This window comes from Momordica charantia (genome assembly GCF_013281855.1).
Source record: "Momordica charantia cultivar OHB3-1 chromosome 4 unlocalized genomic scaffold, Mcharantia_2.0 BLBB01000004.1, whole genome shotgun sequence".
Lineage (NCBI taxonomy): Eukaryota > Viridiplantae > Streptophyta > Magnoliopsida > Cucurbitales > Cucurbitaceae > Momordica > Momordica charantia.
The window spans coordinates 24,945,873-24,963,246 of NW_028275162.1; the positions used below are offsets into that span (position 1 = coordinate 24,945,873).

The following is a 17,374-nucleotide window of genomic DNA, read 5'->3' on the forward strand; positions in this document are numbered from 1 at the left end:
ACAAAGATGTGGGATTTAATTAATTATAATTTTTGTTGGTAAAAAAGCAATCATATACTTTGATAGCAAGAGGAAGACAAAGATTTTAGATCATGCCCACCATTATCAATCATCTTCTTCATTCTTCTTCATATCTAACTTAAAATAATTTATACCATATTTGACCACACCAAACCCCAAGTGGAATCCATTCTCCTTTGTGACAACCATCCTCACACTACAATATTATAAACGGCTTATACATGTAAAGAATCAGAATTGATCAATATATTTTTTGAAACAAACGAAAGATGTAACATAAATCGTGAAAAAAGCTATTGGGGTAACATTGGATCAAGGGTGTGGAGGCCGAGGGATAGCAAATGGAAGAAATGACCTTAGATCTTTGTGACTTGAATAGATGCATTTCTTTTTAATTTACGATGCCTGTGTGATGTCGAAGTAAATTTTTTTTGATAATCGATGTTCTTGAACTTTATCAAATCAGATGATGTTGTGCTCTAAAGAAGATGAATGCATCGCGATAAGAACCAACTCTCGACATGTCCAAACGTAGACGGATGGATAACTATTTGAGATGAGGCTTAATGCACCTCTTGTTCATTTCAATCATTAGGGACGATGCAGGCCTATTTTGAAAAAAAAAAAAAATTCATAGTAAAAACAAGATTTTTATTGTGAAAATATAACTACCTTATATTCTAACATAAAATTAGATAAATTTTATCAATGTCTAAATTAAAATAATCAAATTTATACAAGCTTAGATAAGGATAATGTATATTTTTTGTATTCGAATTAATTAAATCTAACCATTACTTTAGATCCTTGGTCTGCCACTTGCGAAGAAAGGAATTTGTTTGGATATTGCTCTCTCGTCCATATTTATTTCCAAATCGATAACTTTACCCCAAAAAAAGTATATATTCCTTTTTGAGCCCGATATTTGTGAAAATTTCAATAAAGACCCTTAGGCCCAGGCCCAGCCAGATAACGCCGGACCAAAGTCCACATTATTGTGGGCCTTTGCCATCTTTAATGGGCTTCGATTCGTTTAAGATGGAGCTGAAATGAGTTTTAAATTTGATTTTTAATACTCCTTTCCAACCCATGGTGTACAATATTATTATTATTAATGTCATATTAATTAGTTTTTTTTTTTGAAAGGCCGTATTAATTAATTGGATTATGTGAAATTTTTAATATTATTCGAGTATTTAAATTTTATTCCTTTTATGTTTTCTTTCCAAGTTTTGGTTTGACTTTTTCCTTTAATTCAAATATTATAAATTTTGAAATTCGAAGAGACAGTTAAAGATGAATATGGAATATTAATATAAAAGGGTATTCACGAAACTTTCTCATAATATTAAAGAACGTAAGACTTATAAATCAACATATCAGATGTATATAAATTTTATCCTTTCTATGGTTTTTTTCAAATAAAGTTTCGGTGTCAACTTTTATTAAAATTTAAAAAAAAAAAATTTTGAAACTTGAGGTGATAATCGACCATCGTTTAATTTTTGTTTCATAGCTTAAAACTGTATCTCCGTCGACAAATATTATTGGAGGCTAAAATTCAACATGACACGTGGACCAATCAACTCAATTTAGTTAGACCAAATTTGTTGGACCAATCCAATGATCTTACTCTGGAGTTCGAGCTGAATACCAGAACAACTGGATAATTGCATGTGTTCTTTTTGACTGACATGAAGATACTGACCTCAAGCGCAACAACCCATAACCACCTTAACCATTTGCTGGAGCGGTTCCAATGGACATGTCCAAGCCCAACAACCCATAACCACCTTAACCATTTGCTGGAGTGGTTCCAATGGACATGTCCTCCTGTTGCATACAAAAAGAACATCGCTCTTCATACTCACTAATTCAAGCGTCAAATTATTTGTTCTATCTTCGTAGGTCACTAATTGTGCAACTTACTTCTCCGTAGTTCGATTGGGTTCAACAATCGATCTATCCAATTCCACATAATCAGCATGAACAAATATAACTATGTTTATATATAGATAGGAGTGAAAATATTTTATAAGAAACTTTTTAAACCCAAATTTGTAATGATTTTTTTCATATCCAATTTTATAATGAATTTAAGACTGTTGAGTTGTATTTCGTTCAAATAAATCCAAATTTGTAAGATCTGGTGATAATAATAAAAATAATAAACTATTATTAAAAAAGTAATTAATTAAAATTTGAAATCAATCCTATAAAGTGATTTACTTTTCAACAAGTGTATTCAATCATCAGCCGATGGTTCAAGGTCGAAATATGCGTTACCTTTTTGGATTAGGATGATGCTTCCAATTTAATAATTAAAAATTGAAAAAGTTAAAAAAAAAATTATGTAAAATCATACCTACAAAATCACTTCTACTTTTTTCTTTTTCTTTTTTTTCATTTTCAGATTCTTCACACGTCGGATAAATATAATTTTTTGCTAAAATTTAATATATATGATGTTATGCCTACATTTGCAGTTCCTCAAATTATAACAATTAAATTTCTTATTTCTTACCAAAAGATCAATAATTTAAATCTCTACTCCTACCTGTTGTATTATTAAAAAAAATTCATTGTCATTTGAATTTTTGGAGTATACACCTTAATTAGTTATGTGGTGAACTTTTAAAATTATTATATTTTGATTCGTGAGCTTTTAAAATGCCTAATTTTAATCTTTGAAGGTTGGTATTAATTTAATTTTTGTGATTAAATGAAATGCCAAAAATATAATTTTTACTTTTATCATTATTTTACTTTTAGTAAATTATTATTTTTCTAAGTTCCCAGATTAAATCAACATGTTAAAAGTCAAAAGCATAAAATTATTTATTCTTTTAAATATTAACGGACTAAAGTATAGGTTTAAAAAGTATAAGGATGAAAATTACCAAAATTAATTTTAAATTAATTTTCAATTACATTACAAATACGAGGCTAAAATCTAAATCTTTTTTGGCAAATGTTATTATTATTTTTTTAGTATAACAGGTAGGACAGAGAATTGAGATATATGTAAATTACTGCTGAGCTAATTCGGTTTGGTCATTTGAAAAGTGTTGTTTTTGTCATGTCAATATAATAAATATGTAAAATTACTTCTCAACGTCACGTTCTGACATGTTAATATTATAAACTTAGTTTTAAAAAACTTTATAGTCAAGGTTGACCACTTGTTATTAAACTGATTGGAAGAATTTGTGACGTATGGACCCAAATTAAGGAAAAAACTCAGTTTCATCCCTAATTTTTAAAAATTTAAAATTTGAATCTTCATTAAAATTTTCATTTAAAATGGTTAAAATTTACTAATGTAAAGTTAATGTTTAAATTACTCTTGTATCAAATACTAATTAAGATATTATTTGACCTACAAAACTCAACGTAATTGTCGGTAAAATCTATTTGTCTATTAACAAAATGCATTTAATTTGAGTTGTATGTTTATGTATTCAAATTTTTTACCAGATGCATATTAATATTCATGATATTTAATCTAAAAATAATTGATAGTGAGATGGGTGGACCAAAAAAATTGTTTATGAAGAAAAAAGATCCGATGTTTGTTAATATGCTGAAAAAATCACGAGGAAAAAAAGGAGACAAAAAAAATAATATTGAGAAAAAAAAAGAATTAAATAAATAAAAGAAGGAGCGGGTGGGAAGAAGAGTGGTGAGGTGGCAGTAAGAACCTTATCCAAAACCGGATTTAGTACTAAAGGGCGGCTGCGATGGAGCGGCCAAGTGGATTACACGTGTCCGATCCACCAATCGCCACGTGACATGTAGAAATGCCAGACGAGAATTTGGCTGCCGCGTGTCATCTAGGACGGCGACGCCCGTGGGCCCCACCTTTGTTTGTCACCACTTCCAAGTTCCAACTTAACAATCACAATATCACTATTTAAAAAAAAAAACCATCACGTCAACTATCAGTAAAATATTTAATAAAAAAAAAAACGGCCTCTAAAGTAGACTCTCCCAAAAAATAAATGTTCTTGTAAAATTACAAACAACGAGAGAATGCAAGATTCAACAAAATGTAAAATTAAAATATAAAATTGAAATTTGAAAATAAAACAAAAAATATCTTTAGAAATTCAACATATATTTCCACCAAAATTTTCCACAAAAAAATTCACCTATTAAACGAACCATGAATTATCACGCTATTTAAAGACAATTTGTACAATCATGAATTGTTACAATTGGACACTAATAATAGGTAGAAAATAGATAGGTGAGATATTGAGAATTAGTTACTTGGATATGGTTCAATTTGACAGGGTGATACTAAACAAATGGAAAATTTCGACACATGGAATTATGATTATTTAGACATCTTTCTTTTTTGACATATAAGGTTGGACATATATTTTTTATAACGTTTTTAATAAAGGTTAAATTACAACTTTTACAAAAAATTACAACTTTAATGATCCAAAAATAAGTTTAAAAAGTTTTGGGGTTAAAATATTATATTGATTCTTTTGGTCTTTGATAACCCTTTCGTTTCTGTTTTTTGTTTTTCAAAGACCATTTTGAAATTCTACGTAAATTTAAAAAGAATTCCAGTAACATGTTTTTGTTTTTCAAAATCTGATTTTTTTTTAATACTCAACTTTTTTTCCTTTCTCGTTTTCATGTCTAAAAAATTTATTTCTAACTCTAAACTTTTTTTATTTCTAAATTTCTTTCTACAAACTTTATTTTTCTCTCTATAAAGGTTCATATTTTGAATATTTATTATTATTTATCTCTCTCCAAAAGTTGCTGTATTTTTGTTTTTTTTCTTAATAGACGAGTTTTATTTCTATATCTAAAAATTTAATATTTTTCCTAACTTTTTTCTCTCTAAAATTTCATCTTTTAATTTCTCCATCTAATAATTTTTCCTCTGAAAATTATATTTTATTTTACCGTTCAATTTTTTTTCACTGTAACTTTTATTTATTTTTGTATTTATTTATTTTTCTCTAAAAAATATATTTTGAATCTTATTTTTATCCTCTAAATTTGTTTCCACTATAATTTTTATTTTTCTTTATAATTTTTTTTACATAATTTTTCCTCTTAGACTTCATTTTTTTCTCTACATTTTTTCTCTTTTTGTCTTTAACTTTTCTTTAACTATTTTTTTTCTAAATTTTTTATTTATCTCACTAAAATTTATCTTCCAAAAGTTTATTTACATCTCTCTAAACTTTATTTTCATCTCTATACATCAGGGAAGACAAAAATTTCCGCAAGGTCGTGTCCCAAAAATAGGAAATGCATGTCTCGACCCTGTCCCCGATTCTATTTTTTAAATAATTAATATATATTTATTACATTTTTTTATACTTAAATTCTAAAAATAATTATAAACAATTATAAAACCGATAATTTTTCTCGAGAACATCTCTCGGACCCAAGAACGAGATGGAGACGAACAAAAAATTTTCATGAGCACGAGAATAGGGGAGAACATCCTCACTCTTATCCACACCATTGTGGTTTTTGTTTTTTAAAAACAAAAAACCAAAAACTAAAAACAAGAAAAACCAAAAACCAAAAACTAAAATGGTTATCAAAGAGACCCTATATTATTTTAGTTATTGTATTTTTTACTTTTATTCATTTTAATTTACGTACTTTCGAAACATTTATTTTAATCTTTGTATATTTAAAAAGTGACTGTTTTGATATCTATTTGTAAAAATTTAGAAAAATTTTGTATAGACTAACTCTAATATTTTAAGAAATTCAATGTTAAAATCATGGTCGAAATAAGTAAGATAAAAATAAAAATAAATAAAGTAAAATTGTCATTTTTAAAATTACAATGACCAAAATAGCTCTAGCTCTTTTATAAGTACGTGTGTTAAAATGAACAAAAATGTAAAAATAAATAGACCAAAATAGTATTTAAGCCAAACTTTTAATGTAAATGTTGTGTTGTTTATACTCTATAGGTTCAAAATTTGTAGACAATTTCATTTGGTGTCTAATGGATTTCTAATATTAATTTTGTAAATTTATTAATTGTGTTATTTAGAAGTTATCTAACTCGTTTATTTCGAGGCAATCCAAACGTTAAACAAAGTTAACTAAAATGATCTATTAAACACAATTGTTAGAGTTTAATAATTATTAGAATCTTGACAAGGTGGTGGATTTTTATTTTTATTTTTATTTTTATTTTTAAATATTGAGATTGGATAAACACAACCTCCAAATTTAGAAGTCAATTTTAAACTTTTAACTTTTATTAAATTCAAATAACTAACTAAATTTAATTCCCAACTTTTAATTACAAGATTTAATGGCCATTTTGTCTTATTCGAATTGGCAATATTTTTGTCATAAATTTGTTGGTAAATTATCTGCCATGATTTGAATTTGGGTGTTAATTTTACAATTGATTTAAAATTAAAATTTTAGAGCCAAAATTAACCCAATATTGTAAGTATTATTTCATCTTATTACGTAATAATCGAACCTGTCAAATTAAATCAAACTATCGTCATTTTTAAACACGGATGATGTCATATATTTTTGTAGTATGGATAGAAAATTAAATTAAAAAATATAATATGTGTTTCCCCATTTTTGGATATTGTTAAATGACGTGCTGTGCATGCAGGATGTGTCAGTTTTTATCTTTTATCCTTTTTTTTTAGATACTTTTAACCTAAATTACCCATAGAATCGAATTTCCAATTTCTATTTAACTTATTTAATGGGCAAATATTTAAAATAAAAAAATATATCAGACATAAACATCTATATAAATTTAATTAGTTAAGATATATATAAACAATAAAGTGGTGGATCTGAATTTTGAATTTAAAAATAAAAATGAGTTTTGTAATAAATTTTATTAATATATTCGAATTTCTATTTAACTTATATTTAATGGTCAAATATTTAAAATAAAAATAAGTATAAGACATATATATCATATGACTCGGGAATACAACCCTACAAATTTAAATAGTTAAGATATATATAAATAATAAAAATCTGATATGAATCTTTGAATTTAAAAAATAAAAAGTAGTTTTATAATAAATTTTATTAATGTACATATAATTAACAATATTCTTTCGTTGTATTGTTTTATATTATATATATATATATATATATATTATTTTATTTTATTTTTTCTCGATACTACCTAGTAGATATAACAAACTTCTAGGTACATAAGAATTTTACCACGTTGTGCTTTTAATATGATTTTATGCATTTGTTTTGTAATGAGAAGTGGTGAGTCGAAGAGATTGGAATTTATTTGAGAATCAAAGTATATTATTAAAATTATATTTTAACTTCAAATTATTTTTTTTTTTTAAGATATAGTTTTTCTTTATTGAGGCAAGATTCTGTTGAGTAACTAGACAAATTAAAGAGGTGCCAGCTTCTACGAGACAGGATTATTGGAGTATAGTATAATTATGTACTTTAATAAATAGAGTGGAGTGGTGGTCCTTTTATGGACAACAAGTGATTCCGGATTATCGAACTTGAGGTCAACAATTGAACCTGATGTCACTTTAATATAAGTGCGGCAGTAAACTTATTACCTCTTAAGAACAAAAAAGAAAAAGTAGAAATTCGGATATGTACTCGTGTTGATAGAGGCTATTAATTAATACTTTAACTTTTGATTTCTTTTCTATTTCTATGTAATCCCAACTATTCAATATTTATAAAAGATTGGTTTGAATATTATTTGGTTCGTGTATATACCTTTTTTACCTTAATTCATTTTAGTCAAGATATGCTAGATGAGAAAGTTTGGGTGTCTAAAAAGAGTCGGAAAGCCTCTTGCCAAGGAAGGATTAGCATAAAGGAATAAATGCTTCGATGCTCAAATCAATTTTAGTTCGACATTAGTATGGGGATCGAGCTAAATGTGATATACCTTACTAAAGAGTGAATCGCCTTATTCGTAAGTTTGGATATTTGACAGGGAATTCGATAGGCATTTGAGCATGTCGAACACGCACGATCTGGACAGGTAGACCACGTCTTGCTCTCCAATATCAGGCTAAGTGTTGAAAGTTATTCATGTGGGAAAATGAGCATTAAGGGCAGACCTCCTAGTATGTTTTTTAAAACTGAGTTTTTCAACAAAATTATTCCTTAGTGAAAAACTGGGTGGAAGTAGATGGACGTGCCTGAACTGGTGGAGGTGTTGTTGCTTGTGCAACTGGAATCTCAAGCGAAAAAGCGAGAGATGCATAAGTGGAGGTAGTTATCAGTGCATCCAGAGCAGCCAACTCATTTCTCCTCTATACCAAAATGTTTTCTAATTTCGGGGGGTCAGTAGACTACATTTAATTGGGTTTCTGTCCTCCAACATGACTATTTTAGTTATTTTATCTAAACTTTTATTTGTTTTAATCCATGTACTTTTAAAAAATCTATTTTGGTTCCTATACTTTTAAAAATCGACCATTCTGATTCTTTCATTTTTATTTTTATCTTATTTTTTTCCATCATAATTTTAACACAACACTTCACTCATTAAATTTATTGAAATAAATCCAGAAATTTGTATTAAATGGTTCTTTAGGATAGAAAACTTATATTAAAATCTTATAAACATAAACCAAATTGATCCATTTTTAAAAATATATAGAAATACCAAATGAACCGCAACAACCAAAATAGTATTAAACCATAAAAATATTTGAAATGTAATTTTGGCCGTAGATTTTTCCCAAAATATAGGGAGTGAAAAAAGAAATAACGCCCATGCTAAAATTGATTGAGAAGAAAAAAGAAAAAAAAATTAAGAAAAAGGAAATCACAGGTCATAAAATAAAATGATTGGATACTTGTGTCACCACGCTGTACGGACACGTCGACCGGGTACAGGCGGTTGCCGACATTTAAATTAAAGTACAAAATAATCCACACAAAACGTCGCCGTCACATTGATCCCGTTCCCTCCCCTTCCCTCATTTATGTGATTTTATTTATTTTTCTTTCTTTAATGTTCGTGGCCGCCACCGGTAGCCGGTAAACACGAGCCTGCTACTTAAAGGCAATTCCGCCTAGTTTCATTAACTTCAAATTTATTGAATATTTTGCAAGATATGAATAAATTTCCTAATCACTTTGAAAATAATTTTTCATTTTAATAAATATATCATATATATTCATTCAATTAATTAAACTTATCTCTTAACACTTCTTAAACGAAAATATATATACATATATTCTTTCCATCTATGTTTTTTTAAAAAAAAAATTATAATTGTAATAAAGTTTTAAAAATTATAAATTGAATGACTTCTAAACCACCTTTAATTTTTTATTTTGTAAGCACTAATGGATCTACTGGTATCTATAAATATTGTCTTCTATATAGTTATAAAAAAATGAGAAATAATTTATATGTTGTCTACGCTACAACTAATTAAATTAATCTTTGTAATCATTGGACAAAAAAAAAGCATCACATTATTAATATGCTACATCAATTTAATAATTGACATAACTATTAACATTAAAAAGTATTCATATAATTAACCATTTTATATATTTAGTTGACATATTAAATCAACATAAGAAACAAAACCAAGTTCAATAATAATTCATTGTTGATGTTGAGTCTTTTGGTTGGATGGTAAACTTAGGTGCACATTGTATTATGTTATTGACATGGCATAAATAGTTCATCAACGTGTATATATATATGATAGAGTGAATAGGTTACAATTACTACGAATCGTAGGATGTCCGGTAAAATGACGCACTAGAGCTCGTTATGACGTTTATTTCAGAGGTGGTTGAACTAATTTTGGTCGATACAACAGGATCTAATGTGTTAGATTAACCAGTAATAAGCAACATCACCACCGTGTGTATTTCCTATATTGATTATATCTAATGTCTTATTTAGCCTCATCAAACTTTATGTGGTGTCGTGAGTTCCCAGATTAAATAACTTTATGTTCTAACTTGGACTAAGCTTCAAAGACTTGAACTCATGTAGACTACATAATTATTTAGTCTTACCTAAACCATGCTATAAAGTTCGGGCTACTACGAGGCAACTGATGACGAGAAGCGATGTGATTATTATTTTTTATTAAAAAATCGATCCATAAAATTTGTTTGCTTTTTTTTTTCTTTTTTTAATGGGAAAGATGGTGGCAGTTGAAGAAATTATAGCATTACCTTATTTAAATTGTATACATTACGACTCAAAATGCAATTCATCAATTTATTTCATTTTTATGACCACAAAAATGCTGTTTGGTCAAACCAAAACAGAAGCCAATTAAATTCTTACACACCATAGCTAAAGTAAACATAAAACAATAAAAAATAAATAAATTAATAACAAACGAGTTGTGAGATCAGAAGTTCCATCAATATTCAAAGTATTTGCATCGAAACTCGAAAAATAATATTTAAAATATATATAAAAAAAACCATTTCTCTTTCAAGTTTCACATCCTTCCAAATCTCAGAAACGACCCAAAAGAAAGGGAAGGCGAAAGAAAACAATTTTAAATACTATTTCAATTTTTTTTTTAATTTTCAAAACATTTATTACTTTTGTCTATTTCAATAAATTACTTTCTAACCTCTGTTTTAATTCTTTTATTTAAAAAGTGAATATATTATCCTTTATCTCTTTTACTTCTACCCTCATTTTTGCAATCACGAGTAATAGTAAATAAATCCTCTGTGTATATTTTGGATCGGGTACTTTTTTGCAATCACGAATAATAATAAATAAATCCTTTGTGTATATTTTGGATCTGGTACTTTATTCATAAGGAGTTGAGTTATTTCTTATCACAGGTAAAAAAACACTAATTCAAATATTCAGTATGATCACTACCTATTTCTATTGACCGCTGAAATTTAATGAAATCTAAAGACAAGAAAAAAAGTAACAAATAATCCTCCATGTACTTTTACCGTTAAAATTTTCAAACAAGGACAAGCATTTACTAAATAGTAACATCGAAATGAACATTACGAAAGTATAAGAAAAAAATAGACGTTTTAGGTAGAAAAATGTATAAACCAAAAGAAGTTAAAAGTAAAATAATCAAAAGAAAAGAAAAAAAAAGGTTTTTTTTTTTTTTTTTTGGCAGCGATGGCCGTCTTGTATTTGGGGCTTGGAGCAACCAAACAAGTGTAAAAGTACAGCTAAGAATGAAGCCGACAGAGTAAAATCCATTTTTAAAACCAACCCAATTATACTAAAAACGTGTTGATTTCGAATTCCCTCTCTCTCCTCTTTCTCTCTCTTCTCCTTTAAACCCCAATTCCCAAATTTCCCCCTATATCCAATCGACTCTTTCCCTGCCTGTGAAATGCTATATATACCACAACCCAGAATTTTCCAATTCCTCCACCCTCCAACCAAACACCATATGCGAAATCTCCAAACAAACCCATCTTCTTCAATCTCTCTCTCTCTGTTTTTGCTGGTTCTTGTTATGTTTCAGGATAGTCGGTGGCCGAATATGACTCAGTCTTTGACTCACTGGACTCGCTCCGACGACAAGCTTTTCGAGGAGGCCTTGGTGGTGGTTCCGGCGGACTTGCCTGATCGCTGGCAGAGGGTCGCCGACCATGTCCCCGGAAAGTCGCCGACGGAGGTCAGAGACCACTACGAGGCTCTGGTTCACGACGTCCTTGAGATTGACTCTGGCCGAGTTGAGTTGCCCAGCTATGCCGATGAATCGGCGGTGGGTTTGCCGGAATGGGACTCCTCCGGCCAGATCTCTTTCGGATCCAAGGCCAAGCACGGCGGTGACAACGAGAGGAAGAAAGGCACGCCCTGGACTGAGGAAGAACACAGGTATTTTTTTCTCTACTTTCCCCCAATTTTTTTTCTCTGTTTTATATTTCTGTTTGGCTGCTGAGAAAAATGGTGGGAAAAGGGGAGGAATCCACTCGGGAGAGAATTTGAACTCTTGGGTTTTGTATGCCATGTTTCCAGTTCCAACTTCCAAATTGGGAGTTTCAGAGGAAGAAACTCTAGTCTCTGATTTAGAATTAGAGGTGCTTTTTCTTGCATGTTTTTCACCTCGATTTCTCAGTTTTAGAAGTGCTTTTGAACTCCCATCTTACGATGATTCCAAGAAAATTGAAGTTCCTGTCGTTTTGGGGTCCCTAAATATAGGTCTGGAAAGGAATCTCTTTTGGAATAAAGAGGTCAAGTTTTGGTGGAGTTTGCTTTATCTGTTATGGCTTTATGGACATGCAAAATCTTCCCAAGTTATGAGCCACTTTGGACTGTATTGGAATTGGAAGAACATGATCTTATCTTCCCATGCACAAGAATCAGATGGCTGGCACAGGAGAATATCTATCGTGAATGTAAAAAACTATAAAGATTTAAATCTGCCCTATAGCTGAGCTTCTTTGATTAATCTTAACCGTGTCTAGGCTAGCTTGTGCGACAACCATATAACCTTACGACATTGGCATTCAAGAATTTAACTATATTTAATATCTTAGTTCGGTAGCTATCATGACTTATGTCTATGAGCTTAAGAACATCCGGGTTCGTGATCTACCCTTTTAACTAATAAGCTGACTTGTTGGTTATGTAGGGGCTAACGATTGAAAATTCTATCACTGTCTTCTTGTAAATTGCTCTGTTATTAACTTATAGTTGATTGTAGCGTCCATATGAAGTTTTTGACTTCATAATATACCAAAAATGGGGTTCCTTACTGTCTAAGGTTTCATATAACAGTAGATTTTGAGAACTGTAATGTCAAAAGCTTGAATTTTGGAGGGAAAACATAGCAGAAACTACCTAAATTTTAGTTTTTGTGATGTTAAGTTCTGTTTGGTATTATGACAGGTTATTTCTCCTTGGACTGAAAAAATTCGGCAAGGGCGATTGGAGGAGCATCTCAAGGAATGTGGTGATAACAAGAACCCCAACCCAGGTAGCCAGCCATGCTCAGAAGTACTTTCTCCGACAAAACTCCGGGAAGAAAGAAAGGAAACGGTCAAGCATTCACGACATCACAACAGTAGACAACAGCTCCATCCCAATCCCTGTCGACCCGAATTGGATATCCCCAGCCCCCAATTCAAGCATGCAGCAGTTGAGTTCCACAGGTCATTCGCAAGATCAAGGAGGCTCACTCGGGTATCAAAATTTTGGGTTCCCAATGTAGGGATCGATACCTACAGGATCCCCTTAGAAGCTAAACTACTACATTAATACAACAATGTAAATACACCAAACAAAAAAAAAATCTGTAAAGACAGCAAGTATGTACGTACCCGGGTTTCGTTCTTCTGGTTCGTTCCCCCAGCACAGGGGAAAGCTGATGATATGGAATTTGAACAGTAGTAGGGATCTGTTTGTAAGTAAATAGAAGAAAGCAAAAACTGAGTAGTGAATCAGAGATGATGTTAGAAACAGCAGTTAAAGAAAGTAGGAGAAACACAGGAGATGAATGGAAATTCTTTGATAGATTTAGCCAAGGACTGCATTTAGATCGACTGTTTGTTTTTTTGTTTATTATTACTATAGAAATACAGAAAATCCAATGGCTGGCAGTCTATTTTGGGCTGAAAAGAAGAATTCAGACTCTTCTTCTTTATTGAATTTGTGCTTGACTTTGTGAGAGTTAATTATGTGGTCAGAGAAAAAAGAGAGAGCCTTGAATTGCGCCGCCGGTTTGGAGTTTCTATCTCATCCCACGTCTATCAAATTATTGGAGGAGAGGGGCTTGGCCGCCAGATTTTGAGTACCTAGAAAGAAAATAAAGTCACATTCACATGCATGGGAATCTTTTTGTTTGAAATTCAAGGGTGTGATATTGAAATTTGGAAATTAAGTTTAAAACATTTTTAAAATAGTTTTATAATGTGAAAAAACAAAGGAAGATAACTTTTGAAGACGTTATTTAAAACAAGAACGATGAAAATCGCAGTGTGTGAAATTTATTTTTTAAACCATTTTAATGCACTTTATTTCATGTTTTATTATTATTAAATTTTTCCTTCAAGGATAGTTTTTAGAATGAAAAACGATTACAAACAGAGAATGGGTCAGAGACAAAACTTGAAATTTAACTCAATTATTTTCACAAAAGCACCCCCAAACCACTCTTAAAACAGGTTCTATTGTTTAAAAAGCCAAAGTTTTAAAAAGAGTTTTATTTAAAATTTATTCTAGAAAGAAAAATGCATTATTTTTCCAAAACGGCCATCATATCAAGCAGCCGTAAAGCATTTGGACTCGGTTATAATCTGTCATTAAAACAAAACTGTACTAAAGCATCAATTCACAAGTTTGTCCCTTCGCAACCACCTAAAGCGTTTTAGACCAATGATTGAAGAGGGGATCTTCTGCCACTAACACAATGGCCATTAGCCAACATATTTTGGAAACATGGGCCCAATGAGATGCAATGGAGAAACTAGCCCGGCCCAATTGCATCATTCCCCTCTCTCTCTCTCTTCCATTTCCACTGTGTCGTAGTACTGTACCCAGTGAATAACCACTGGAAAAAGTCTAATATTATGAGCGTATCATACTTCCTTTCGTAACTGTCTCCTCTATGTACAGTATCCTACCGATGTTCTGCACTATGAAATCTTTCGTGCTTCGCTTACTTTGTTGATCATAACAGCCACCCGATTTCTAAAAGAACAGCAAAGCAAGCTTCTAGAATCTAGCCAGTCTTATTAAGAACTGAACTAAAGAATCTACCTGTTTATGGTTTCTCCTTAAAGCAGGGAAAGAACTTGGAGCTAAGAAAAATTGGCAGAGAAGGAAATTGTCATTCGATTAACAAATGGAGGGGCGAGCAGGTCCAGATGGGAACCATTGCCGATGGCTTTTTTTTGAGAGAATGGTGAAGAGGGTATGCTCCAAACACGAAACGAAGTTATCTAGTTCAACCAAGTGCAGATAATTGTGTCTCAAAAGTTAAAACAAAGAAGATGATGCCACTTTCAGAGTGGAAAGACAATCAAAGACAAGTAACATCGATAATCTATACAAAGATCAAATCCAGCTATAACAGTTTACAGAAAAGTGAGTGAGTGGGTGGGTGGTGGGGGGAGGAGGGGGGTGTCTCACATTTTATTCCTTGCGAGCAAACTCAAAAGCAGATGTTACAGCTTGAAGATGAACTACCATCATCTACTGGGTCCCTTCACGTTTCTGCAGAGAAGAAACAATGATAAAAGAGGATAAACGCAATTTCAAGAACAAGAAAGGAGAGTAAGATAATTACTTTACTATTCAAGAAGGAACATAGCAACTAAACTGGCATCAAAACAGTTGATCGACAACAATATTACTTTTTCATTATTGGATATATTGAAATGGGCATGTCATCAATTATCCCGCAGGGAAGAACCTTAACTTACACATTTGTTTGATGAATCTTAATAGTTACAAAAAAAAAGTATGAGAAAGTTAGTCACATTTTAGAAGTATAAAGTAATAGATAGAAACACTCAGAAAATGAAAGGAATTCTAAATAATGCACCCCATACCCCCAAAATAGAAAGTAGTCACAACTTACGAATAATATGTTGGCTACAGTTGATAAGGTCTTACCAATAAGATTTCCATTTATCCTAGATTTAGGCATCGGTAACAACCGCATTTTATAATTTATTTTAATTACCTCCCATGAGAAAATGATCCCACAAACAAAGGAATTGCATAGTTCGAAATAACATCAAAACAAATTCATTACAAAAATCCTACCAGATAGTCTTTTGTTTTTTATTTGACAGAAATCAATAAAAAAAAATTACATACATATATATATATATATATATTTCAATCCAGTTAAATTTCACTTAAATGCTGATTTCATTGAAGTTGAACAATAAAATAGTTTTTTTAGATTTAATTTACCACAAGGATCATCCAGATATAAACACTCCAAACGGCCAAAACAGCATTCTAGATGCACCTCCCATCTACAAAAGTAATACTGATCTGGAACTTGAATGGTGCTTAAATTTCTATGGATAACAAGCAAAAGTATAAGAAAAGAAGATACGATAACTAAATATCAGAAGCTATGAACTTACGTTGTTCCCATTGAATCACAATGAGTAATAATCTCAACTCAACTATAGGTTGCAATCAAATCTAGCTCAGACGCTTGGATTCGGTTTCACTTTCCATGTAGGTATAAGAAATTAAGTTCGAACATCGAATATATGGCCAATGAAAGCTACTTAAGCAAAGTACCGTGAATTAACACTAATGGATGATGGATCTTCTCAAGTCCCATAAGGCCATATAGCATTATACACAGAAATATCGCGTCGATCACAAATTACGGTTAGTCATAGTCTCACTTACAACAAATCAACTAGCAAAGAACGGTCAACGAGGAAACAGGTATCCGAACTCGATCGAAATAATGGCACGATCCCAAATTTAAAATAATGACAATAGTGACTACCTTATCCGACTGTTCTTTCTCCTTCTCTGCCTTTTCCTTCTCTGCCTTCAGCCTCTGCTTCTCCAGCTTTTCTCTCTCCATTTTCTGCACGCGAACATCGGAAAATCAACTATAAATTAAAGTACCGCCTAATGTAAATAGTAACTTCATTCTCACTCCAGTCTACTTCTATTTGAGTTTCGAACAAGCAAAAATTCGATAAAACAGATATATGATCTCCTGCTACTATAAATCGAAGAACACGAACTCCTCGCACAAAAAGAGAGTGCGGAATTCCCTCCGAAATAAATAGCAACTTCGCTTCTCGGTGTAGTCCATTTCAATTTGAGTTTAAAACAAGTTAAAATTCGATAAAAACAGATCGATTATCGGACTCCTACTAATTTCTACTCATACTTTTCGAACGTTCTGCTGAAACTAATAATTCAACCTGGATGTAGATGTTCTCGGCAGCACGCTCCTCCTCACTGAGAACCCGACCTTTGTCGTCGGAGAAGACCCGGACACCGCCGGCGCCGGCGGTTCGCACCGTCGACATAGTCAGCGAGGAACGACTGAGCACCGATCGCATGGCCATTTGCGCTCTGTGAAATGTTCGCGAAAGTGACAGCGTGGTTTTTCGGTTCAGGTTTTTAGTGCCCTAATAGATCCTTTCTGTATTTATAGCCGACCGGATAACCCCAAACGGCACTCGACCGGTTCCGACCGGGTTTATTTGATGCAAGCAGCAAATCGCATATTTTCATGATTTTGGGTTTTTTTTTCCCTTAAAATTTATAGTTCCATTTACTATATTTTTTTCTAAATTTTTTTAGTACGTTAAAATATAGAACTCATAATTCCGTGATTTATGTCAATTACCGAATTATGTTAAGTATGTCATCTCTTTTTTATTTTATAAATAAGAAAAACAAATC

At 31.2% G+C, this 17,374-nt stretch overlaps 2 protein-coding genes across 3 annotated transcripts; one reads left to right on the forward strand and one right to left on the reverse strand.

Annotated features, from left to right (window-relative positions):
• Positions 1–11,303: 11,303 nt before the first annotated feature.
• Positions 11,304–13,624, forward strand: LOC111006345 (Duplicated homeodomain-like superfamily protein). The gene is made up of 2 exons (XM_022278224.2): positions 11,304–11,851; positions 12,866–13,624. Exons 1-2 carry the CDS (start codon positions 11,361–11,363, stop codon positions 13,185–13,187), a joined length of 813 nt encoding a protein of 270 aa, XP_022133916.1. The 5' UTR covers positions 11,304–11,360; the 3' UTR covers positions 13,188–13,624.
• Positions 13,470–17,102, reverse strand: LOC111006346 (F1F0-ATPase inhibitor protein). 2 transcript variants are annotated; one of them, XR_015790297.1, is made up of 4 exons: positions 16,888–17,102; positions 16,458–16,541; positions 15,107–15,190; positions 13,470–13,770 (listed from the first exon to the last, which is right to left on the reverse strand). XR_015790297.1 is itself a non-coding variant. In XM_022278226.2 (3 exons), exons 1-3 carry the CDS (start codon positions 17,032–17,034, stop codon positions 15,170–15,172), a joined length of 252 nt encoding a protein of 83 aa, XP_022133918.1. In that variant the 5' UTR covers positions 17,035–17,102; the 3' UTR covers positions 14,954–15,169. The 2 variants fall into 2 exon arrangements, 1 of the variants encoding a protein (XP_022133918.1); XM_022278226.2 differs by lacking the exon at positions 13,470–13,770 and having other exon boundaries at positions 14,954–15,190.
• Between the last annotated feature and the right edge of the window lie 272 nt (positions 17,103–17,374).

What these genes read in the sequence shown, in the direction of transcription:
- LOC111006346 (XM_022278226.2), bottom strand. Translation starts at nt 17,034, where the DNA reads ATGGCCATGCGATCGGTGCTCAGTCGTTCCTCGCTGACTATGTCGACG. An exon ending in CCGAGAACATCTACATCCAG is followed by an intron (nt 16,542 to 16,887) that starts GTTGAATTATTA and finishes GTTCGCGTGCAG; the next exon opens with AAAATGGAGAGAGAAAAGCT. An exon ending in AGAAAGAACAGTCGGATAAG is followed by an intron (nt 15,191 to 16,457) that starts GTAGTCACTATT and finishes TCTTCTCTGCAG; the next exon opens with AAACGTGAAGGGACCCAGTA.
- LOC111006345 (XM_022278224.2), top strand. Translation starts at nt 11,361, where the DNA reads ATGCTATATATACCACAACCCAGAATTTTCCAATTCCTCCACCCTCCA. An exon ending in TGGACTGAGGAAGAACACAG is followed by an intron (nt 11,852 to 12,865) that starts GTATTTTTTTCT and finishes GTATTATGACAG; the next exon opens with GTTATTTCTCCTTGGACTGA.